The sequence below is a fragment of the Phalangium opilio genome, unplaced genomic scaffold (genome assembly GCF_054372755.1).
Source record: "Phalangium opilio isolate 3A_F unplaced genomic scaffold, DU_Popi_V2 ptg000209l_1, whole genome shotgun sequence".
NCBI classification, from domain to species: domain Eukaryota; kingdom Metazoa; phylum Arthropoda; class Arachnida; order Opiliones; family Phalangiidae; genus Phalangium; species Phalangium opilio.
This window is the reverse complement of record NW_028324217.1, coordinates 22,213,416-22,238,757: the sequence shown is the minus strand read 5'-3', so window position 1 is coordinate 22,238,757 and position 25,342 is coordinate 22,213,416. Positions and strand designations below refer to the sequence as shown.

General features: G+C 40.8%; 2 protein-coding genes and 2 long non-coding RNA genes across 4 annotated transcripts in view; 3 read left to right on the top strand and 1 right to left on the bottom strand.

The window, feature by feature from the left end:
* The window catches only part of LOC149621289 (uncharacterized), a 115,325-nt gene extending 113,201 nt beyond the window's left edge, over nucleotides 1–2,124 (top strand). Inside the window, exon 3 of the mRNA XM_089854746.1 lies at nucleotides 538–2,124. The gene's annotated coding sequence lies outside the window, so the exon portion shown is untranslated. The remainder of the gene's footprint in view (nucleotides 1–537) is intronic.
* The window catches only part of LOC149621284 (uncharacterized), a 69,648-nt gene that overhangs the window by 12,051 nt on the left and 32,255 nt on the right, over nucleotides 1–25,342 (top strand). Inside the window, exons 5-6 of the mRNA XM_089855257.1 lie at nucleotides 18,532–18,620; nucleotides 18,716–19,360. Of these exons, the coding sequence (XP_089711383.1) occupies nucleotides 18,532–18,620; nucleotides 18,716–19,360 (734 nt within the window). The remainder of the gene's footprint in view (nucleotides 1–18,531; nucleotides 18,621–18,715; nucleotides 19,361–25,342) is intronic.
* On the top strand, nucleotides 8,363–9,129 carry LOC149621288 (uncharacterized). The gene is made up of 2 exons (XR_016375443.1): nucleotides 8,363–8,660; nucleotides 8,737–9,129. It is a non-coding gene; the product is annotated as an uncharacterized LOC149621288 (long non-coding RNA).
* Nucleotides 19,137–19,732, bottom strand: LOC149621287 (uncharacterized). Its single transcript, XR_016375446.1, has 3 exons — nucleotides 19,466–19,732; nucleotides 19,278–19,401; nucleotides 19,137–19,195 (listed from the first exon to the last, which is right to left on the bottom strand). It is a non-coding gene; the product is annotated as an uncharacterized LOC149621287 (long non-coding RNA).

Sequence of the window (25,342 nt, the reverse complement as noted above, 5' to 3'; positions counted from 1 at the left end):
TAGAGGCTTAATGAGAGCTAGTTCAAGAACGACGCGAGAATTGACTACACTCGGTTTTGCAGTCCATACTCCTCTTTAGTCTGTACTAAGCCTTTGACAGCGCCTCACTAGGCGTCACTTTACGAGATTCTATGACGTTTCACCTACGTCACTTCATGACAAGCTCTCATTAAGGAGTGACACACTTATGGAACATATCTTATAAACTTATGCGCAAACGGATAGGAAAATTCAGGGAAAGATGGGCTCCGAAGTAAAATTGGCACATTGTTACAGTCTCTTGCACTTAGTTTTACTCAAATATACAGGTAAGAGCTGGAAAAGGTTTCTATTTTAGAGACTGATTAACACTGTGGTATGATGTAGATCAGTAATTTGCTGAGGTAATTCGCAAATTACAAGTAATTTACTGACGGTAATTGAACTAGACCAAAGCTGGAGCCATGTAATTAACCATTTACTCCTTTGGTTAATCACAACACTTGCACCATGAGCTTATAAAATATGTTCCATAAGTTTGTCACTGGTTACCGAGAGCTTGTCATGAAGTGATGTAGGTGGAACGTCATAGATTCTTGTTAACGCGACGCCTGGTAAAGGCTTAGTGTATGCAGACTAAGTAAGAATATGGACTGCAAACACCGAGGGTTGACAATTCTCGCTTGTCGTTCTCAACTAGCTCGAGCTGTAAGTGTCTAGCATTAAGAAGTATAGGTAGTGTCATACTTATGGAACATATCGCAAGCCGATTTAAAGGGAGGGTGAATTGGAACATCAAGTGATTTTTTTTATCGATATTTCTTCTAATTATAAGATCATTTTGCATAGTGAAACATCCAGGAAATATCTCCGAATGATTTTAAAAATTGAAATTAGGTTCATATTTTAAAGGATAATTTAAAATTAAGACCTTCGACCAATCGTATAACACCCTGCCTTTTTGTTAACAAAATGATCCAGGTCTCGCGCCACGATTGTCACATCGAACGCAAAGTTTATCAAATGTCACGATAAATTTCATTCGACTTGGAGCGTACCTCGAGAATTTTGTTAACAAAATGGCATGACGTTATGCAATTGGTCGGAGGGGCTTATTTCAAATTATCCTTAAAATCTGAACCTAATTTGAATTCTAAATTCATTCGGAGGTATTTTCTGAATGTTTCACTATGCCGAATGATCTTATAATTCAAAGAAGAATCGATAAAAAATCACTTTATTATCTACTTCACCCTCCCTTTAACATATCAGCAACAGTTCCTTTCGTAGGCACTAGAAAATAAAGGTTATAGTTAGTTACAAGACCACGACTATGTTTCGTTTTCAACGTTTAATCGTTTTAACACATAAACACATCTTACATTGTATGAACAATTGATTTTTAAGTCTGTGTACAAAATACATGCGGAAATAAATTTGAGATATGGTTTCCTGGTCCAAATGCAGACAATTTTGCGATATTGCGTGCACTTTATAAAGCTACTCAAATTCATTGAAATTTACCACATCTAGCAGAAACCATATATTATCGACGTTAAACGCTATCTGTATGTTATTAATATGTTGCACATCAATTATGTCCAAATTCTCGGTATCATTGCGTGTAATCTTTTTTATGTGCAGAGCAATGCACTTATTAGTGGAGTCTTTTGTAGTTTTAAAACATGATGTTTCCACTGTACATTTTGTAACAACAGAATGGTATTCAGGTTTGCAAATGCATTTATCCTCAAACATTTCACATCGACACAGAGGAGTGTGCTTAAAGAAGTACATTATTTGCCCATAGTTCAAATATCCATTCGATATGTAAGAAATAAACGAATTATTGTGCTTTCGAAGTCTAGTGTACGTACTAGCTACAAAAAGAACGTTCTGGATGTTAAGTCTTAAAAACTTGTAACACTTCCCTATGTTTCCTTTTGACGCCAAAAAAAGGGAAACACAAGTGGGAATGGGCGTCAACTTTTTAAACACCCCTATAACTGTGATGTTTGAAGTTATTTGATCATTTACGCGTAGTATTTGATGATGTGCCGTCAATTTCTTGCAAAACTTTGATATCGGTCTTAGAGGGTCTAACGTTTGAATTAGTAGTGGAGTTTGAAGGTAATAACCCAGCTTTAAAGCAATTTGGTGGCAAGACGATCTTGTGCCATGTACAAACTTGACAATGGTACCGTTGATTGATTCGAAAGGGAAACAGGATGTGACCCATAGTGGTCCCAATTTCCGACAACTATTTGGCAAATGGAGGAGGAGGTGGATGACCATAGACATTTTATCCTGACCATATAGGGCTTCGAACATACAAACATAGCACATTAAGGCCTTTTCCGTGGCGTTTAGTACCTCTCTAGAAATACTCTGCTGACTAAGAGCGTACACGGATGTGACTAATAACAAATGGTGTTCCCAGTATTCAATGGGCAACACGTCACTCAATACTGGAATAGAGTAATAGAGCAACCAGTTCTTAAATTCAGAGGCCTTCCAGTGCGCTATGTCCGTAGTTGGCCTGGGAAGCCTTTGTATAATGCTTGGTGGTTGAATTTGGCAGAGACGACTATCTACCTTAGACCTATGTTTTGAAATTGAAAACTCGAAAAGGCTATATTTCGAGTCGAACCACAAACTTAAAAGTTTCTTCGTAACTCCAGAATACACTGTGTGCATGACATCAATACCTGTACCATCTATGATGTCTGGAACTAGTTTTGATAAAAAGCTTGGACCTTTAACACCGTAAACTGATTTATCTCTGGAGTTCATAGCAGCAATTCCATATTCCGACGTTTCTCTGTGGCTCCTCATAGGACCATTTATGTTTTCGTGGTCAAAAGGGTATACATAGCTTTTGGCACCCATTGCACCCTTTTGCAAACAAATGTGACACCCGTAACTGCCATTATACTGTGTCATATCAAGCACTGCTGCTTTCGCTGGAAGATCGCAAGTACCAGCGATTAGTATGCCTTTCACCATTATCGGCTCTTTTCCTCCCTTAAAGTCTGGTGATAATAATTCAATACCCGATCGTAATTCCTTCAAACACTCATACTGGTTGCCAAAGAACACAGTCATATCAGGCTTTTTACGGCCAATCCAGATAGCTGGTACAAGCATGTTTTGCAAAATGACACGATCACGATATGGTAGCTCATTAATGGCCAGGTAAATCGGCCAAATACTCACAGTGGAAGACTTAAACAAAGACACTCCGTCTGTATACCACATTAAGGAGATATTGGTGCTATTGCTATCTAAAAAGCCATTTTCCCCATTAAATCTCTTGTATACCTCGCCATCATAAATGTCCCTGAGCTTATCAGTCGATGTATTGTCTTTTCGAGAAGGCCCGCGTACTTTATTGAAAAAGCCATTTCGTGAGTAAAGTGTTTGTAATTGTCTCTTAAGCGGTATTTGAACCATATAACCACAAGCATCTTTAGCGTCGATGTTAGATTTACAATAAACGCATTCTTTAGAAGCCCCTAGTTCTAAGAGACTATTACATGCCAGGCAAAATCCTTTATGTAATATATTGAAATTACTGGTTTTAAAATACTTTTTAAAAAAGTGCATTGTCTTCATGCACTTATTTGGGTATTTACAATGACTATCTATCAAGGTTAATAAGTCGCTTAAACATTCTCCGGTTAGTGAGTGTTTCATGCTAAAAAGAAGAATGAGTAAAACGCTTTCATTAATAGATATTGGAGCATCATTGTAAATAGGTTCATCCATTTCATCTTGGTTGTGGATCCAGTTAAACCCGTCAGTGTTAATATCACGTGCCCCTTCACTCTCGTCATCATCGGATCCTTCATTACTAGTTTCATACTCGTTTTGACCTTCACTATCGAAATGCGCTTCGAGAAAGTCGTCAGTATGAGTTTTGGTGCTATCAGTGTCGGATTGACTGTCTGTGGTGCTCATTGCTTCTGATTCGTCCCTTGCATGAAGTTCTACTAATTCTAAATTGCCATCGTAATCCTCAGTGTTATAAACTGCGTCTGATTCGTTACTTGTGCCAAAAGCAACACCTTTCTATTCTACCGATTCTAAACGTGTGCCATAATCCCCAAAACTATATTCCATATCTGAATCCGAATGTGCGGAAACGGGTCTCTCATCACGCAATTCCGTTCTAAGGAGATTACTATGGTCTGTAAAGTTCAGAAATATACCCTTTTAATAGTGTTATACGTATAAACATATTACCAGAAGGGGATAATAGAGGAAGGATGACACTGTATCCTCCAAATACTTCAGTTATGTAACGTCATTCTTCCCAGGCTCAACCTTTTTGTTTGCTCTCCCGCTCATCAAACTTCAGGTGGGCATCGCACCGTAAGGCGAATTCTAAAATTATTTGGCACTAAATCCTCAGCAATCAACCAACAAAAACCTTGTCAGGGGGTGGGACAAAATCCACAAGCGGTTTAGTAACCTTGCCCCAAATGATCCGATGTTTGGAAGAATGACGTTACATTTACCCCAATTTGCGGTACACTTCTTTCTGTTATTACACATCCTCTCGCTCTTTCCCAAAAATGCTATCTTAACGTTTGAAAACATTCAGCTGGTGGTTACAAATCAATGTGACGATAGATGTGGCGCAAAACCCATTGACATACAAGAACGTACTAGCGATGTGAAACACCGTATCGGTAACTTACCGATCCATTTTCTCCAGAAATATAAAAATATCGAAAAAATGACAATTTAGCATGGGGTTTGTTTCTGATTATCGCAGTTTGATGGCAATTTACAACGGTAAAGCTACGGTATTTATAAATCGGTTATCTGCAGTACTATTTGATATTTTACCCGTAATGGTAATTTACAGACTTTAAAATACCGATTCACATCGCTTAAACGTACAAATACCAGTGGTAGCATTCGAATTCCAGAACCTCATATTTATTGGTAACACGACCGGCTTCAAGGATAGACGAGTTACTCTAGAATAATACCATGAATCTATATAATTGGTTATATAGATTCATGGTAATACTATACCCATAGAACGATCGGAAGTATCGATCTGTGGAAAGGAGAAATATGTGACCCATAATTCCTCTTGTTTTTGGGCTCTGCAGTGAGCGACGCCCAACCCAAAACGTCATGCTTGAGCAGTTACCATTGCTCCTCACATTTCGACTCCGATGAAACGCGTCTATCCTTCAAGCTGTAACTGATTCATTGCTAGTTAAATGTAGTTATAATGGGGACATGGGCTGTTTTATTATTTTGCACTCCGGCCTGCCATTTCGGAGACAGGAAATGATTATGTACGAATGGTCCCTTCAAAGTGTAAATTTGGAACAGACCCATCCGGTATGTTTATTCACATTTATGGTGTCAAACACAGGGCCAAATTAAAAAATGGTGGGCCCTGGGTCAGAGATGAAATGCGCCCACTTAAGCTAGAAAACAGGCGCCCTTAATACGGTCCTGGTCAAGGACACTTTCGTTGTAAGGTAATCATCGACAATTAGTGAAATGTAATGATTTACATCATGCTTTTAACAATACATTCAAATTATGTTCAATCTCTTCCCTTTATAGCTAATCATACTTTATTTGGGTTTTGCGAGGCCAACTCTGCATTTGTCGTTAATTAGCTTCCTTAGGTTTTATTTAACTGACAGTGTCTATGTCATAGGAGCCTAAAAATGTCCCATCTCCGGAATGGGGGCTAGGAGGACAAAATCATTGAACAATCTCTACTACAACTGGCCCTAGATCGTGTATAATCGCGCTTCAAGAAACACCCTGTATAGTTCTTATATGAGAAATTTTACATTTACCCGATAATAATTCGTCACAATCGCTTGGAGAGGATAATTCGTCAAACATTCCTTTGGCAACTAACAGTGAATTTTCAAAGTGTTGTCTGTCACGGTCCATTGTCACTAACATTCATTACAAGACATGTTAAAACACTGTCTACAAATATCGGAAATATTTATTGTCTAATTAGAATAACATCCCAAGCTTCAGTGCTTCACATGTCTATCAAACATCACCCCTCTTCCTCGTTAGCGTATGCAAGGTTCAAATATTCGCCGGCGACCAGTCATGATACGTCTCCTAAAGCGGAGTTGTTTTGGAGCGAAAACATGTAAGCATAACTTCATAAGATGTATGTTCCATACGTATGACACGTCCTATTCTTCGTAATGCTACCTACTGAGAGTTACTTGGAGAACGACACGTGAGAATTGAATACACTGGGTTCTGAAGTCCATAGTTTGTACTAATCCTTTGACAGCGCCTCAGATGGCGTCGCTTCACGAGAATCTACGACGATTCAACTACGTCACTTCATGATAAGCTCTCAGTAACTAGTGACAAACTTATGGAACATACCTTATGAACTTATGGTGTAAGGGAGTTACAGGCTCTAGAGGAGACATTAAAGAAGTAGAGTAATTGCTTTACCTCTTATTGGTGTGGTATTAATTCATTTCAGTTCCGTTAAATATACTAACTCAAAAGGTTTTATCTAGCTTGTTAAGCAAAGCAAAGGGTTGTGCCTGTGAACAAAACGATGGTCGCGCAATTGCGACGGTAAATCTCGATCCATTTTATTTCTTTACTAGCACGTCGTATACATTATTCCTGTGTAACACCAACGCGTTAAGAGAGAAATATCTACGATGGTCGCTGGCGACCGTCTCCACACTATATAACGGAATGTTTTCTAAGCAATTACCGACCGCGAAATTCTTAACATTTAACGAAGTTAAATATTCTAAAACTCTAGTAGACCTATATACTACCTTATCGTGAACATGGGGACCTTTCTGCATTGCATATACTAAACCGTCCTCGAGGAAATAGGCGAGATGGAGTATAGAAGAAATCTCCATACCTAAAACCACGGAGGAGTAGACATGGAAACTAACTGTACGCGGTTTTTAGAGTAAACACTGTCACCAACTCACCATACACTTAAACAACGGGAGAAAAGAGGGATGGGTAAAATATTTCGTCAGAAGTGGCAAGAAGCATAAGATTTCCCGCAAAGACGCACTGCGAACTTCCCTTTAGTGAGAATCATGATAAGAAAACATGCGTCCGTTCACTGTGGCAGCATGGATCCTGTTTCGAACTCACAGTGTGGGCGGCGTAGCGGTTCGCGCTTTCGCCTCGCAGCAAGAGGATCCCGGGTTCGATCCCGGACTGTGGCACCGGGTGAAAAATCTGGGAAGAAATCCTTCTGCGTAGAGTTTGCAAGTTCTCTCCCCGCTTGTTAAAGGAGTTTTCCTCCGCGGTCTAACCTGGTTTCTCCTTTCCATCAAAACTTGCAGAGGTTAACGGTAATAGTTAGTATAGGGCGCTGTAGGTTAGCTGTGGCATAGGGGCTAGCCACCACCCCTCTATGCATTGTAAAGGCGTTAGATAAGTGGCAATAAGTCGCAAGATGACTTCGTCCAATTAGCTAGCTGAACTTATATTAACTTATATATCATCCCGGTCAGCAGCGGGTACCCTTATAAGGCTTTTTTGTCCGATGTCTTATTGGTTTTGGAACAGGGAAAGTATGATATCCTGACCACGTGAGTCCTTATTCACGATTTTTACACAACTCAAAGACTCAGTATTTCATCATTGTACATAAACTAATTTCTTTTCTCATAAACTAAAACGCGGGAGGCTGGCACCTTTATGCTTAAACCTTGCACTGATTGCGCAACGATTCTCACTAAAAGGCAATTCGTAGTATGTTTTTGAGGGATATCTGATGCCGCGCCCCACATGATAACTTGTAATGAAGTTTTTGGTCAACCAACTTTGCTCCTCTTGTGGGAGTATATGGTGACAGTGGTCAGAACAATTCCTCTCCGTGTCTACTCTTCTTTTTATAGCGTAGCATCTGCAACCCCATCTACGGCAACAAAAGCCTCCCAGCATCGACAGAGTTTCGGTAGGGTCGTGCAATAGAAAAACCGTCGGCAATGCCCCCTGTCTAAATCATAGAAGCTAATTCACGAGAAGTAGCTTCCATGTTTAAATGGCGCTATGTGGCAGCGCTTAAAAAACCAACGATAATTAGGGATGCAAATCAAAATTCTTACTCATCTGCCGGTAGAACCAAACGTATTGCAAATCAATTCAGAAATGTTTCCACATTGGATGATTACTTTACGTGGCACAAGCTTCCGATTCCAACGTTACTTAGCGTATAAGCCACAACTACTTTCTACAGTTTTAACTCAAACCGCATGCTTCTTTATTAAGAGGGCGGTGATAATTTAATAGGTTCCCCTCGCCACATCCTGTTGAAAGTTGCCCTTTGGACGAGCGCACCAAAAATAGACTATCAAACCATTTAAAAAACTAACTTTAACTATAATATCTATTTATTCGTAAAGTATGGAATGTAACATGAGAAGCAACCATTTTATATTTGGAATATACAGGGTGTTTCAGAAGGTTCTTTCGGAACGCTGAAGATATCTGTAGTACTTGCGAGGACAGCGATTTGAATTATAACTATAGTTGCCATGAAAGTAAATGAACACGTTGCAATAGATCTCTGAACAAGAATAATTCTTTCACCTCCGCAACCGCCTTTACGCAAACTTGAATGGGTTCCACTAAAATAGGCGAAGAACTCATTAGAGGAGCCTGTGGCAAACTTTCACGTATGTTACTAAATATAAAGGTGACGCGCACTCTATACCCGCGTCGCTTTAATTAGCCGCACTTAAACGTTGACAGAATTAAACGGATTGAAAGTTGAGTTCCTCAAGTATGTTAGTCCTTTAGTGAACGGTACTGTGAACCTTATCTATATTTTGGGAGCAGCTAACTGCCAGCGGTTTTCAGACATGTTAAAAGAGGGTTGTAGAGGCGATAAAATTGGCGTGCTTCTCCTAATTGTCAATTTGCTTTAATGGGACTGAAGTCGGTACCTCTTCCAATTCACTTCCTCCGCAACTACTTGAAAGAATTCAATCAGAAAGCCGAATCGTTTAGAAAGAACATTCTTGAACAGCCTGTAAAGCCGCTGTCCTCCAAGGGCATGGGTCACTAGATAAAACAATGGATTTTTATGGCCTCTCATTCTAATTCATTTGGCTGAAAACCGCTGAAATGGGATGTTTTTTTTTATACATGGATGTATAATGTTCAGGTTAACCAGACCAATCCCATGCAATTTAATCCACGGTTTAGTGTGAAATACGCGAATGTCTTATTTATTTCGCGGTTCTTAATATTCTATTTAACCTGGTAGTACTTAATACATATTGTTCAAACATTTCTTATTAAACATTGCAATGGTAATCTTGAACGTTGAGGGATTTTTTGGGCTTCATTTTGATGCCACCGTAGCATGCCAATAGACCTTTTCCACGTAGGTAACCCTCATAGTATCGGGACATACAAGTGGTTGATACCTAGCCGACTTTGCGCTTTCTCATCATACAAAAAGACTAGCGCACGCGCTAAAAACACGAGGAGGGCAAAGTTTTACCACGGTGTCTTTCCCTCTTAGGTACATCGAGATGGTCTATTTAGAGGCTGAGAGCCTTCAAACAATTTCATATAGGGCTCATATTGTTTACGTCCATCATGCTGACTTTGGTCTATAGATTGACTATCAGTTTTATGCGGTAATTTCCTGATATAAGTGAGAACTTAAGGATACTTGTAAACGTTTTCCTTTTTAACGTCCCCCTCAGGAGATAGGGGGACATAATGTTTGTGGGATTGCAACATGATAATCAAGATTGTGGAAGATACAAGATATCGAAGTTCCACGCGGAGGACTCGCGCGTATATATTTTCATGTGGACAGGGCTCGTATTATAAGGCAGTGCGTTTTCGTTTTTAATCACATACGATGACCTTTTAGTTTCACCTAGTGAAAAGAAGGAGAAGAAAATGATGATGTACAAGATGCTTCGTTCGTTATTTTTCAATTGCACTTCGCAAAACCACTTCTAGGTGGTGCTGGCCAAATAATTTCTTTATCAACGAGTTTTAAATTCATATTATTTATTTTCCTTTCCACCACCACGTGGAACCGAACCCGGGACCTTCGGATAGGCAGCCTGATACTATACCAATTCCTCTAAAAATACTTGTTGAAACTTGGTTGAAAGAGGGTTGCAGAGACAGTAGGTGAGAGAGAACGAAAGGATATGGGAGCGGTCCCAGCTGTGCTTAGTAAGCTCCGAAAGAGAGAGGAATAGCATATAGGTTCGGTACGAGCGTGCGAGGATTCTATAGAAGTGCGCGCGCTTTGGATATTTTGCCCATAGATCTCTTGCTATGTTCTCAGGTGCAAGGTATCGATGGAACCATAAGAAAATAATATATAGCTCCCTATAAGTATGAAACGTAGTACATTTTCATACTACAGCATTTGCCCCCAAATTTGGCGCGCTTACGCTTTTACGCCCCGTGGGAGAAGTTTCGGTACTACGAGTAGAAGGGGGGCGAAACCACCGCCGCCACCTAAGGTGTCCGCGAAAGGCACGATGGTCCGGGAAATATTGCCGCGCCCGTAGAGACTCAAGATGCTCCTTACCTCGTACCTGTGTTGGTGCTAGCCTTGTTCGTCAAAATCTCGCGCCATCTATTAATTTATTATGATAATTTTGACATGTACTTAATCAGTTATAATTATCATAATTAAAACTTCTTAAAACTTACAAAATAAAATTTGAAACCTTTCAAAACAAATATTTCATCTTTTTTACAAAAAAACTCTTAAAAGGTGGCATAAGAAACCTTTTACAAATTTCAATGGAAGAAAATGCTGTTTACATGGCTTAAATGGAGAGTTTCATACTTATAGGGAGCTATATATTATTTTCTTATGATGGAACTAATAGTCATGGCCAGAACGTGCTTCCATTTTGGGCCAGAGAACGGGGCAAAAACTGCTTTAATTGGTTATTTAAATTGTTATGGGTCCATAGGGCTATAGTTAGTAGTTAGTCCATTGTGAGGAGTCGGAGATGCGAGTTTTAAGGTTCGGCAGGAGGTGTGCCTCCTACAACTACAAGTAATCACCAGTGCCGTTTTCAACCTCTAACATTATACCCCTTAACCTCTAAGGAAATATATTGTATGAATGATGCTTCGGAAGTTTCTCCTTCTGTATCTACCTCTAAATTAGTTGCATTGACCAATGACGTTAAAAGTTGCTATTTTACCATGGCTTGTAGCATATTTTGCTGATAAGTGTTTTCACGTAACACGACGATTTTACAAATGAGATGTCGTTTGTAATTGGGGCGTTTGTTTCTGAACTATCGAATACTCGAACATCACGGGCACGATAATTCTAAATGGGACTGCTAATGCGACAACTTTATGACTGTTTCATTTCAAAAATAGGGGCATGCGCACGGTTCTGATATTTAGCGTAAAGGTGACGTTGAAAACATATTGGGATAAAAAGACGTACAGAAATAATAATGTTAACTGTGTCGCTCCATTTCTGTCGGGTATTTTCCTGCTTTTTCCGGTTTCACTGTTTCCAAACGGGTTTATTACCTGAGTTCGTTCCAAATACTTTGGTTTCACATGTAAACTTAAAAGAAAAACACAGTTTGTGAACAGAACATGACAGTTTATTGGAATTATATGAGATTACGACGATCTATGTTTACAGAGCAAAATATATATATTAAAAATCAACTAAATTCGGTGGCGACGCAAGGGGGTGGACTGATTAGGCTGTACCCGACGCATAAACGTCCAAAGCAGCCCAAGGGGACCCCAAATTGGATCCATAAAGGACCCGCCTATTTTTGGAGATGAGAAAGCTTCCAAGGGGCCCCAAAAGTTTAACCGTACTAATTGGAAAATTTGCATTTCTAATATTCAGACACGTTATGAAAATTATTGTGGGCATGGTGTTTTATTTAAGACAACTGCAGACATATTTTACGAAGACTCGATATGGACCTATTCGCGCCTCTTCTCCTCGTCTTAATATAGACGTCTGCAGACATACTTTATTAAGACTCGATATGGACCTATTCGCGCCTCTTCTCCTCGTCTTAATATAGACGTCTGCAGACATACTTTATTAAGACTCGATATGGACCTATTCGCGCCTCTTCAGCTCGTCTTAATATAGACGTCTGCAGACATACTTTATTAAGACTCGATATGGACCTATTCGCGCCTCTTCTCCTCGTCTTAATATAGACGTCTGCAGACATACTTTATTAAGACTCGATATGGACCTATTCGCGCCTCTTCTCCTCGTCTTAATATAGACGTCTGCAGACATACTTTATTAAGACTCGATATGGACCTATTCGCGCCTCTTCTCCTCGTCTTAATATAGACGTCTGCAGACATACTTTATTAAGACTCGATATGGACCTATTCGCGCCTCTTCTCCTCGTCTTAATATAGACGTCTGCAGACATACTTTATTGAGACTCGATATGGACCTATTCGCGCCTCTTCAGCTCGTCTTAATATAGACGTCTGCAGACATACTTTATTAAGACTCGATATGGACCTATTCGCGCCTCTTCTCCTCGTCTTAATATAGACGTCTGCAGACATACTTTATTAAGACTCGATATGGACCTATTCGCGCCTCTTCAGCTCGTCTTAATATAGACGTCTGCAGACATACTTTATTAAGACTCGATATGGACCTATTCGCGCCTCTTCTCCTCGTCTTAATATAGACGTCTGCAGACATACTTTATTAAGACTCGATATGGACCTATTCGCGCCTCTTCTCCTCGTCTTAATATAGACGTCTGCAGACATACTTTATTAAGAGTCGATATGGACCTATTCGCGCCTCTTCAGCTCGTCTTAATATAGACGTCTGCAGACATACTTTATTAAGACTCGATATGGACCTATTCGCGCCTCTTCAGCTCGTCTTAATATAGACGTCTGCAGACATACTTTATTAAGACTCGATATGGACCTATTCGCGCCTCTTCTCCTCGTCTTAATATAGACGTCTGCAGACATACTTTATTGAGACTCGATATGGACCTATTCGCGCCTCTTCTCCTCGTCTTAATATAGACGTCTGCAGACATACTTTATTGAGACTCGATATGGACCTATTCGCGCCTCTTCTCCTCGTCTTAATATAGACGTCTGCAGACATACTTTATTGAGACTCGATATGGACCTATTCGCGCCTCTTCTCCTCGTCTTAATATAGACGTCTGCAGACATACTTTATTGAGACTCGATATGGACCTATTCGCGCCTCTTCTCCTCGTCTTAATATAGACGTCTGCAGACATACTTTATTGAGACTCGATATGGACCTATTCGCGCCTCTTCTCCTCGTCTTAATATAGACGTCTGCAGACATACTTTATTGAGACTCGATATGGACCTATTCGCGCCTCTTCTCCTCGTCTTAATATAGACGTCTGCAGACATACTTTATTGAGACTCGATATGGACCTATTCGCGCCTCTTCTCCTCGTCTTAATATAGACGTCTGCAGACATACTTTATTGAGACTCGATATGGACCTATTCGCGCCTCTTCTCCTCGTCTTAATATAGACGTCTGCAGACATACTTTATTAAGACTCGATATGGACCTATTCGCGCCTCTTCTCCTCGTCTTAATATAGACGTCTGCAGACATACTTTATTGAGACTCGATATGGACCTATTCGCGCCTCTTCTCCTCGTCTTAATATAGACGTCTGCAGATATACTTTATTGAGACTCGATATGGACCTATTCGCGCCTCTTCTCCTCGTCTTAATATAGACGTCTGCAGATATACTTTATTGAGACTCGATATGGACCTATTCGCGCCTCTTCTCCTCGTCTTAATATAGACGTCTGCAGACATACTTTATTGAGACTCGATATGGACCTATTCGCGCCTCTTCTCCTCGTCTTAATATAGACGTCTGCAGACATACTTTATTGAGACTCGATATGGACCTATTCGCGCCTCTTCTCCTCGTCTTAATATAGACGTCTGCAGATATACTTTATTGAGACTCGATATGGACCTATTCGCGCCTCTTCTCCTCGTCTTAATATAGACGTCTGCAGATATACTTTATTGAGACTCGATATGGACCTATTCGCGCCTCTTCTCCTCGTCTTAATATAGACGTCTGCAGACATACTTTATTGAGACTCGATATGGACCTATTCGCGCCTCTTCTCCTCGTCTTAATATAGACGTCTGCAGACATACTTTATTGAGACTCGATATGGACCTATTCGCGCCTCTTCTCCTCGTCTTAATATAGACGTCTGCAGATATACTTTATTGAGACTCGATATGGACCTATTCGCGCCTCTTCTCCTCGTCTTAATATAGACGTCTGCAGACATACTTTATTGAGACTCGATATGGACCTATTCGCGCCTCTTCTCCTCGTCTTAATATAGACGTCTGCAGACATACTTTATTGAGACTCGATATGGACCTATTCGCGCCTCTTCTCCTCGTCTTAATATAGACGTCTGCAGACATACTTTATTGAGACTCGATATGGACCTATTCGCGCCTCTTCTCCTCGTCTTAATATAGACGTCTGCAGACATACTTTATTGAGACTCGATATGGACCTATTCGCGCCTCTTCTCCTCGTCTTAATATAGACGTCTGCAGACATACTTTATTGAGACTCGATATGGACCTATTCGCGCCTCTTCTCCTCGTCTTAATATAGACGTCTGCAGACATACTTTATTGAGACTCGATATGGACCTATTCGCGCCTCTTCTCCTCGTCTTAATATAGACGTCTGCAGACATACTTTATTGAGACTCGATATGGACCTATTCGCGCCTCTTCTCCTCGTCTTAATATAGACGTCTGCAGACATACTTTATTGAGACTCGATATGGACCTATTCGCGCCTCTTCTCCTCGTCTTAATATAGACGTCTGCAGACATACTTTATTGAGACTCGATATGGACCTATTCGCGCCTCTTCTCCTCGTCTTAATATAGACGTCTGCAGACATACTTTATTGAGACTCGATATGGACCTATTCGCGCCTCTTCTCCTCGTCTTAATATAGACGTCTGCAGACATACTTTATTGAGACTCGATATGGACCTATTCGCGCCTCTTCTCCTCGTCTTAATATAGACGTCTGCAGACATACTTTATTGAGACTCGATATGGACCTATTCGCGCCTCTTCTCCTCGTCTTAATATAGACGTCTGCAGACATACTTTATTGAGACTCGATATGGACCTATTCGCGCCTCTTCTCCTCGTCTTAATATAGACGTCTGCAGACATACTTTATTGAGACTCGATATGGACCTATTCGCGCCTCTTCTCCTCGTCTTAATATAGACGTCTGCAGACATACTTTATTGAGACTCGATATGGACCTATTCGCGCCTCTTCTCCTCGTCTTAATATAGACGTCTGCAGACATACTTTATTGAGACTCGATATGGACCTATTCGCGCCTCTTCTCCTCGTCTTAATATAGACGTCTGCAGACATACTTTATTGAGACTCGATATGGACCTATTCGCGCCTCTTCTCCTCGTCTTAATATAGACGTCTGCAGACATACTTTATTGAGACTCGATATGGACCTATTCGCGCCTCTTCTCCTCGTCTTAATATAGACGTCTGCAGACATACTTTATTGAGACTCGATATGGACCTATTCGCGCCTCTTCTCCTCGTCTTAATATAGACGTCTGCAGACATACTTTATTGAGACTCGATATGGACCTATTCGCGCCTCTTCTCCTCGTCTTAATATAGACGTCTGCAGACATACTTTATTGAGACTCGATATGGACCTATTCGCGCCTCTTCTCCTCGTCTTAATATAGACGTCTGCAGACATACTTTATTGAGACTCGATATGGACCTATTCGCGCCTCTTCTCCTCGTCTTAATATAGACGTCTGCAGACATACTTTATTGAGACTCGATATGGACCTATTCGCGCCTCTTCTCCTCGTCTTAATATAGACGTCTGCAGACATACTTTATTGAGACTCGATATGGACCTATTCGCGCCTCTTCTCCTCGTCTTAATATAGACGTCTGCAGATATACTTTATTGAGACTCGATATGGACCTATTCGCGCCTCTTCTCCTCGTCTTAATATAGACGTCTGCAGACATACTTTATTGAGACTCGATATGGACCTATTCGCGCCTCTTCTCCTCGTCTTAATATAGACGTCTGCAGACATACTTTATTGAGACTCGATATGGACCTATTCGCGCCTCTTCTCCTCGTCTTAATATAGACGTCTGCAGACATACTTTATTGAGACTCGATATGGACCTATTCACGCCTCTTCTCCTCGTCTTAATATAGACGTCTGCAGATATACTTTATTGAGACTCGATATGGACCTATTCGCGCCTCTTCTCCTCGTCTTAATATAGACGTCTGCAGACATACTTTATTGAGACTCGATATGGACCTATTCGCGCCTCTTCTCCTCGTCTTAATATAGACGTCTGCAGACATACTTTATTGAGACTCGATATGGACCTATTCGCGCCTCTTCTCCTCGTCTTAATATAGACGTCTGCAGACATACTTTATTGAGACTCGATATGGACCTATTCGCGCCTCTTCTCCTCGTCTTAATATAGACGTCTGCAGACATACTTTATTGAGACTCGATATGGACCTATTCGCGCCTCTTCTCCTCGTCTTAATATAGACGTCTGCAGACATACTTTATTGAGACTCGATATGGACCTATTCGCGCCTCTTCTCCTCGTCTTAATATAGACGTCTGCAGATATACTTTATTGAGACTCGATATGGACCTATTCGCGCCTCTTCTCCTCGTCTTAATATAGACGTCTGCAGACATACTTTATTGAGACTCGATATGGACCTATTCGCGCCTCTTCTCCTCGTCTTAATATAGACGTCTGCAGACATACTTTATTGAGACTCGATATGGACCTATTCGCGCCTCTTCTCCTCGTCTTAATATAGACGTCTGCAGACATACTTTATTGAGACTCGATATGGACCTATTCGCGCCTCTTCTCCTCGTCTTAATATAGACGTCTGCAGACATACTTTATTGAGACTCGATATGGACCTATTCGCGCCTCTTCTCCTCGTCTTAATATAGACGTCTGCAGACATACTTTATTGAGACTCGATATGGACCTATTCGCGCCTCTTCTCCTCGTCTTAATATAGACGTCTGCAGACATACTTTATTGAGACTCGATATGGACCTATTCGCGCCTCTTCTCCTCGTCTTAATATAGACGTCTGCAGATATACTTTATTGAGACTCGATATGGACCTATTCGCGCCTCTTCTCCTCGTCTTAATATAGACGTCTGCAGATATACTTTATTGAGACTCGATATGGACCTATTCGCGCCTCTTCTCCTCGTCTTAATATAGACGTCTGCAGACATACTTTATTGAGACTCGATATGGACCTATTCGCGCCTCTTCTCCTCGTCTTAATATAGACGTCTGCAGACATACTTTATTGAGACTCGATATGGACCTATTCGCGCCTCTTCTCCTCGTCTTAATATAGACGTCTGCAGACATACTTTATTGAGACTCGATATGGACCTATTCGCGCCTCTTCTCCTCGTCTTAATATAGACGTCTGCAGACATACTTTATTGAGACTCGATATGGACCTATTCGCGCCTCTTCTCCTCGTCTTAATATAGACGTCTGCAGACATACTTTATTGAGACTCGATATGGACCTATTCGCGCCTCTTCTCCTCGTCTTAATATAGACGTCTGCAGATATACTTTATTGAGACTCGATATGGACCTATTCGCGCCTCTTCTCCTCGTCTTAATATAGACGTCTGCAGACATACTTTATTGAGACTCGATATGGACCTTTTCGCGCCTCTTCTCCTCGTCTTAATATAGACGTCTGCAGACATACTTTATTGAGACTCGATATGGACCTATTCGCGCCTCTTCTCCTCGTCTTAATATAGACGTCTGCAGACATACTTTATTGAGACTCGATATGGACCTATTCGCGCCTCTTCTCCTCGTCTTAATATAGACGTCTGCAGACATACTTTATTGAGACTCGATATGGACCTATTCGCGCCTCTTCTCCTCGTCTTAATATAGACGTCTGCAGACATACTTTATTGAGACTCGATATGGACCTATTCGCGCCTCTTCTCCTCGTCTTAATATAGACGTCTGCAGACCTTTTCTATCGAGACATAAGTTGGATTTGATGGGGAGTCTGTTTTTGTTCTTTCTTTAAGACCTCTCATAGGAAGATGCGTTAGAGTTGCTATAGACGAATTACTCTTACCTTAAGGATTATTGAAGATGCAGAAGGTCTTCATTTAGGTCTATATTTTTCTAACCAAATGCTCAAGACTACTATTAGATGTCATTTAGAGGTGACAGATGTCTTGAAGACCAATTTTGGACCACATTTAGAGGAAATATTTCGGCAAGAGATATAACTAAAGAGTGTCATCCTTTTTCTATTATCCCCTTCTGATAAAATGTATTAATCTTTTATTGCTGTTGCTACATCAGTTTTTAACAATTTTTTATTGGGATAGTTCGCAAAGTATACCAGCTGAGATTACCAACAACATTTACCAAAGTCTACTTGAAGTGGAAGCCACGAACCTCGAGCAATTTGGGATAGGTATGGTGTCACATTATCGTGATTCTGACACGCAACCTGATGTAGTTCCAGTTTGATGAAACTATTAGGGTTATTGTTTCGTTTTGATCATCAAGGTTCGTTGGTAAAAGCCGAAGGTGCTTGCAATATCGAAGGCACGCTGACTGAAGAAGACATTAAGGAAGAATCACCTGAATGTGATGCGGAGATTGGCAAAGGAAACACGTCCCAAACTAAAACTACCTCAAAAAATGCGCGAATTATGAAACTATGTATTCCTAAACTCAAATGCCGTGACGGTGTTCCTTTACTTAACCTTGAGGGCGAAGCGCAGTTCGAAATGTCTCCTGTCCCAACGACAGATTCGCCTCCCGAGAACAATCTTAGCGTTAACAATTCTTATCCCAAATCACGAATTTCTTCGACCAAGAGAGGAAATGAGAGAATAGCAACTCGATCCAAGAAATTGTGCCTTGAAAAACATGGGGAATTCTCGTCGCTTGACGCAAATAAGGAAAGCAATTCTCAGGAAGAAGGTCCAGAGGAGAATCTTGATGATAACCAATCCAAAGTCACCTTGACCGATTCAAAGAAAACTGATAATAGACAAAATAAAACTATGAAACTGTGCTTGCCAAGCGATTTACCAAAAGTACCGATTGAAGTTGAAGATAATACTTCAGTGTCCAGCTCTGATACATCCGAAAGTAGCTCGTCAAGTAGTTCCGAAAGTAATACAACTTCTGCCAGTTCGGAAATTGGTAAGTCATTTTACGCTTAGGGTCAGCAACGATTTTCGGGACTGGAACATAAGACTCAAAAATCGTCAAAATCGAGCCACTTACAGTAGAATTTAGAAACCTCACCAAAAACAGGGGATGTTTCGAAATTTTCTAGTGGTAGTTCCCCTAACAGGTTTTTTAACCCCGTCCTTTCTAACCCTGATTACTTTCTGTCTTCCCTGCGATTTTTCAACCTAATCCTCAATGTTTAGCATGTTAAATCTTAAGTTTCCAAAAATTTTGTGTCATTTAAATTAATACGTTTTTAACTTTAAATTAAAACGGAAAATTGTCCCTGCTAATAATATTAAGCTCAATACTTGGTTACCTAAATTCAGCGGTTGAGCCTGAGCTCCGTGGCCACCGGACGAGACAAAATTCTCTTTTAAAAATGCAGGCACCCGGCCGTCCTTGGTGTCTTAAGGAGCCCAAGCAAACGTTGCTCAGATTGATAAGACCTTATTGCTTTACTCCCAATGGTCTTTGAAACTGTGAATAATTTCATCTGAAGAATATTTTAGAGACCCTATTCCGTCTCTATAGCAGTTCTCGAATATTTGTAAGTGGTTAATCGGTTCTTGAGGTAGTGTCGAAGGAACCGCGTCACCGAATAATTGTCCTTCGCGTGCTGGGAGGTTCTATAGGAGGCGTTGCGAATATATCGTGTAGCTCACCTATGGCCCAAGATGCATACTTTGTGTGTGAAGCTTTACCTCTTTTGGTCTTACCAGGAGTTCATAATAACACCCCTTCGGAGGGGAAGTACGAAACGTGCCATAGAGCTAATGGTAAAAATCGCGAACAACAAGATTTTGTCGTTGCGCATATAAAGGACTAGCCTGTTGATGGACATACAACTTTACAGTAGATTGTAGTAGTATCTATACTCCTTGGTTTTCGTTCCAAAACTTCCGTTTTCTGGGATCTCCGTCGTTAAAGGGGCTGGTCGGAGCTGTTGGGGGTGAAGGGGGGGGGTCAAACTGTTGGTTAGCATATTGCTTACCCGCCCACCGCGACGGTGGCGCCATTCCTTATGGCCAAAGAGCTGGGTGTTTTCCCCCTGAACTAAGGGCGGACTTCACCCCAACAGCGCTGGTTAGCCCCTTTAAGATAAATGGCGAGTATGTGGACGTAGAAACACGATGGAAATGTTATATTAAAGATACAGGGAATAAATTTGTCCAAACCGTTTTAATTTAACCACGGAATTCTCACTCACACATATCACAACAAAACATTATTGACGATCGTATAAATGTTTAGTACAAAACTAGGAACCACCGCAAAGCCAACTTCTTAGCCAAGGCTTAATGTACCCCCCCCCCCCGCCGACAGGCGCGACTCGCGAGCCATTTAAGCTTCCAAAATCACAAGATAAAAATAGTGCTAAACCGGAAAATGGGAAATTAATGCGCGTGGGCGCAAAAAATTGGGATAACTATTTCTTTGGGAGTTAAGCGGTGTATAAATCCGCTGAGCTTTACGGCGAAACTTTGTTGTTACGGCCTTTTTAGCCAGTTTCGTACTTTCCCCCCCCCCTAAGGGGGGTTATTATGAACTCCTGGTCTTACTGATAATGAAAGATAAAAGATCTATTATTGAAAATGTAATGGTCACAATTTGTAATGCACTGAAAATTACTTAATGTATGGGGAAACAAGGGTTTTAAAGAGAAAATGGTGTTAAGGTAAACATCCTGTTATATTTAGTGGAAGTACATAAAAATCAATCACTTAGTTTATGTAAATTGTGCTTTTAATGACATGAAGTGACATGACCAGAACGCGAGAGAACAACAATGCTGGTAGATTGTAACCACGCGTACATACATATAAAACGAGATGATTTGTACAGATGTCGCCACTGTTTGGCTGTGATAAATAGTCCCGCGAAATTTAAAGTTCTTCTAGGTCGTCTAACACCCCTCCTGGATCTATGATCCCCAAACTTTCAAGATGTTGCTTCATTTTGGGACTAGGTAATACTTTGGTCAGTCCGTCAGCTAGGTTCAGTTGTGAAGCGACGTATGTTAACTTGATTTTCCTTGCTTCAATCAAATCACGAATGTGAAACAGTCTTAAGTCGATGTGTTTTGATCTTTCTGACGTGGTAGGATTTTCTGACAATTTCATCGCGCCTTGGTTGTCGATTTTGATTTCTAACGGGTTGCCTAAGAATTTGGCCTGACCAATTTCTTCCAGCATATTCCTGATCCATGTACATTCCTTTCCACATTCGCTTAGAGCAACGAATTCGGCTTCGACTGTGCTAAGTGCTGTACATTTTTGTTTCTTGCATGACCAACTAACTGCCGCTCCTCCAACTTTGATTACATATCCGCTGAAAGATCTCCTGTCTTCAATGTCAGATCCCCAATCTGAATCAGTGAAAACATCCATTTTCTTGTTACTCTTCTGATAATGTATCGACAATGCCTTTGTACCATTTAGGTATCTTAAAACGTTCTGCATTCCTGTCCAATGTTCAGTAGAAGGGTTTTGGTTGAATTTGCTTAAGTAGCTTGTTGCAAACGACAAATCCGGCCTTGTATGCGTCGCTAAATAAAGCAGACTACCAACAGCGTGTCTATACTGAACAGCCTTTTCTTCACTTAGTTCCTGTCCTGGTTGGCAGCATTGATATTTTGCTCCCAAGCATAGTGGTGTTGATACAGGTTTGGAGTTCAACATACTCATACTTTCGAGTAACTCGTTGGCGTATAATGTTTGGTCTAAGATGATGGCATCTTGTGTCCTTCTTACTCTCATTGATAAGATGTGCTTAGCCTCCCCTAGATCTTTAACTTCAAATCGATCTTGTATAGCTTTCTTGAAATGTTCAATGTTTTCTAAACTTCCGTAGAGTACAAGGTCATCAACATAGGTTGTGATCAAAAATTCTTTATTCTTGCAATAATATAGGCAAGGATCTGCTCGAGATCTTAGTAGTCCTTGGGATTTAAGGAATTTGTCCAGGTGTATATTCCACAAACGACCTGATTGATGTAAACCGTAAATACTTTTCTTCAATTTTAATTTAGTATCTTGTAGTTCTGTTGTTGGTGGAATATGAGGGAAAGAACTTCTCAATTCTTCACATAGTTCTTGAAAATTCTCCGGCGTTTCGATGTAAACATCTTCATCGATATTAGCATTTAGATACGCAGCCTTTATATCCAAATGATGTATCGCCCAATTTTTCTCAGCCGCGATACCAAAAAGAATTCTAGTAGTTTTCATTTGCACTACTGGTGAATAGGTTTGGTCAAAATCCAATCCGGGTCGTTGGGTATTGCCCAACGCTACCAATCTCGCTCTATGTCTTGCTAAGTTACCTTTCTCGTCATACTTGGTTTTAAATATCCATTTACAACGAATTGCCCTCTGTTTTGGTTTTGGACCTTTTAAGAAAGTGAATGTGTCGTTGCGTAAAAGATTTTCTGTTTCTTCAAGCATAAAAAGATTTTCTGTTTCTTCAAGCATAGCTTGTTTCCATCTATGACTATCCGGACCCTTCAAAGCTTCGGCTGGAGACTGTGGGTCTGATTTCTTTGTTAAGCTTGCTGCTGTGTTACATTTATAATCTTTCATCCAATTTGGTTTCCTGAGTGGTCTACCCGCTCGCGATTGTCTTTGCTGCGGTTCATCCACATTTCCATCTTCCCTGTCTTCTTCTATATTTCCATCTTCCCGGTCGTCTACATTTCCATCTTCCCTGTCTTCTTCTATATTTCCATCTTCCCTGTCTTCTTCTCTATTTCCGTCTTCCCTGTCTTCTTCTATATTTCCATTCCCCTCCTCGTTATGAGTGCGCTCGTCATCAAAGCTCTCATCGGAACTAGAAATATCGATCTCTGACTCAGTGGCCATGTCTGGTACACCCATGGGATGGTGTTCTACATCGAATGCACGCCATATAGTGTCATTGAGGTTGAGGGACTTTGTGGCCACTTCTTCCCTTCGATGCTTGAAAGGAAATTTGGATTCCTTAAATACTACATCACGGCTTATAAAAACTTTGTCATTCGTTTCATCCCAAAGGCGATATGCTTTTGCGTGTGTGTCATATCCTATGAAGATGCATCCTATGCCTTTGTCCGTGAATTTAGTGGATCTCTGTTTATTTACCGCCCAAGCACGACATCCAAAAACCTTAACGTGTGATAAATTTGCGGGTTTTTTCTTCCAAAGTTCTAATGGAGGCGTTCCTTCATTTGCAACTGTTGGGCATCTATTTCTTACGTAGGCGGCCGTATGTACTGCATCTGCCCAAAATGATGTGGGCATGCCTGATTCTATTAACATACATCTTGCTGTATCAAGAATCGTTTGGTTAGCTCGTTCGGCAACGCCATTCTGTTGCGGTGTTCCTGGGATTGTCAGTTGACGGTCTATGCCCAGTTCCGTTAATTTACTTTGGAAAGATTTCCCAAGGTATTCGCCCCCGTTGTCGCTTCTGAGTGTGACGATCTTCTTTCCTTGAAAATTTTCCACTCTTCGTCTATATTCGTCAAATTTATCTTCTACTTGGTTTTTGCGTTGTAACATATGGACTTCAGTGTACCTTGTATTGTCATCGATGAAGGTTACAAAGTATTTAGAACCCCCTTTGGAAATAGGTGTTATCGGTCCTACGACGTCCGAGTGTATTAAACGTAACGTTTCTGTCTCTCTAGTCAAACTCCGTTTAGGAAAAGGTTTCGTTTTTAGTTTACCTTTCATGCAAACCTCGCACTTTTCATCTTGAGGATCTTCGTCAATCTCTATAACTACGGAATCTTTACAAGCTAGTTGTTTAACCGCGGCAATATGCAGGTGACCCAATCGTCTGTGCCATACTTCTTCAGAGGTGTTTTTCGTCTTGGTAACCAATGATTTGACAGTAATAGGACTTATCTCTTCTTTGAAATAATATAGATTCCCTTCTTTCTTTCCTTTGGCAATGATGTCACCTTCCCTTTCAATGATAGCTTCTTGGTTATTGAGTAGAACTTCTAGACCCTTGTCAGTTATCTGAGATGCAGACATGAGGTTGCCTCCTAACTCAGGTACGTATAATGCGTTACGAAAAGTTAATTTCCAGCCTCCACATTCTTTGGCTAATTGGATACGAACATTTCCTTTGCCGGTACATTTTAGATTTCCTCCACCAGCTACTTCGATATCAGTATTATAGCTTTGAAAAGTAACAAATTTCTCACGAGATGACGTCATGTGGTCCGTCGCCCCACTATCCATCACCCAAATGTTATTTACATTTGCATCTCGATTTGTTTCTCTCGTGGCTTTTAGCGCTAAATGGTGAATATGTGCATCGCTTTCTACCCTGACAAGTTCCGTACTGCTTAATTTAGCTATTGATGCTGAGTGCATTTTGCTAGTAGTATTTTCATCACATTTTTTCTTCATTTCTACCTCGTCATATGGACACTCTCTTGCGATATGCCCAAACTCCAGACATTTATAGCATCGTCGGTTTGAATAATCTGCCGTTGGATTTCTGGATGTATCTCTTCTGGTACCTCCAGGTGCGTCATTTTGTTCCGAGTACCGCCTCGCAGGACCTCCTCGAACCCGGCCTCTGCTAATTCCACGACCTCTACCCTTAGAGAATGCTTGAGTAGCAAGGGCTTTAGTTTCGTTTCGGTAAGAAGAACGTTCCCTTCCATCTTCGTTATCTTTGGAAAATTGCAATCGTCTCTCTTCTTCTATGAGTTTTGCTTTAAGCTTCGTCATGCATAGATCACCTTGGTCGAGTCTCAGACTCCGTGACAAAAACTCAAATTCTGACGGTAGTCCCAAAACGGCAAACCCTGCTATCGCTTTTTCTTCGAACTCAAATCCAGCGTCTTTCACCTTACGATATAGGCCATTACGTCTCGTTAAATAATCACCTATTGATTCATCAAGTTTCTTTGTGTTTACAAAATCCTTCAATAATAATAAACCATGCCATGTGTCG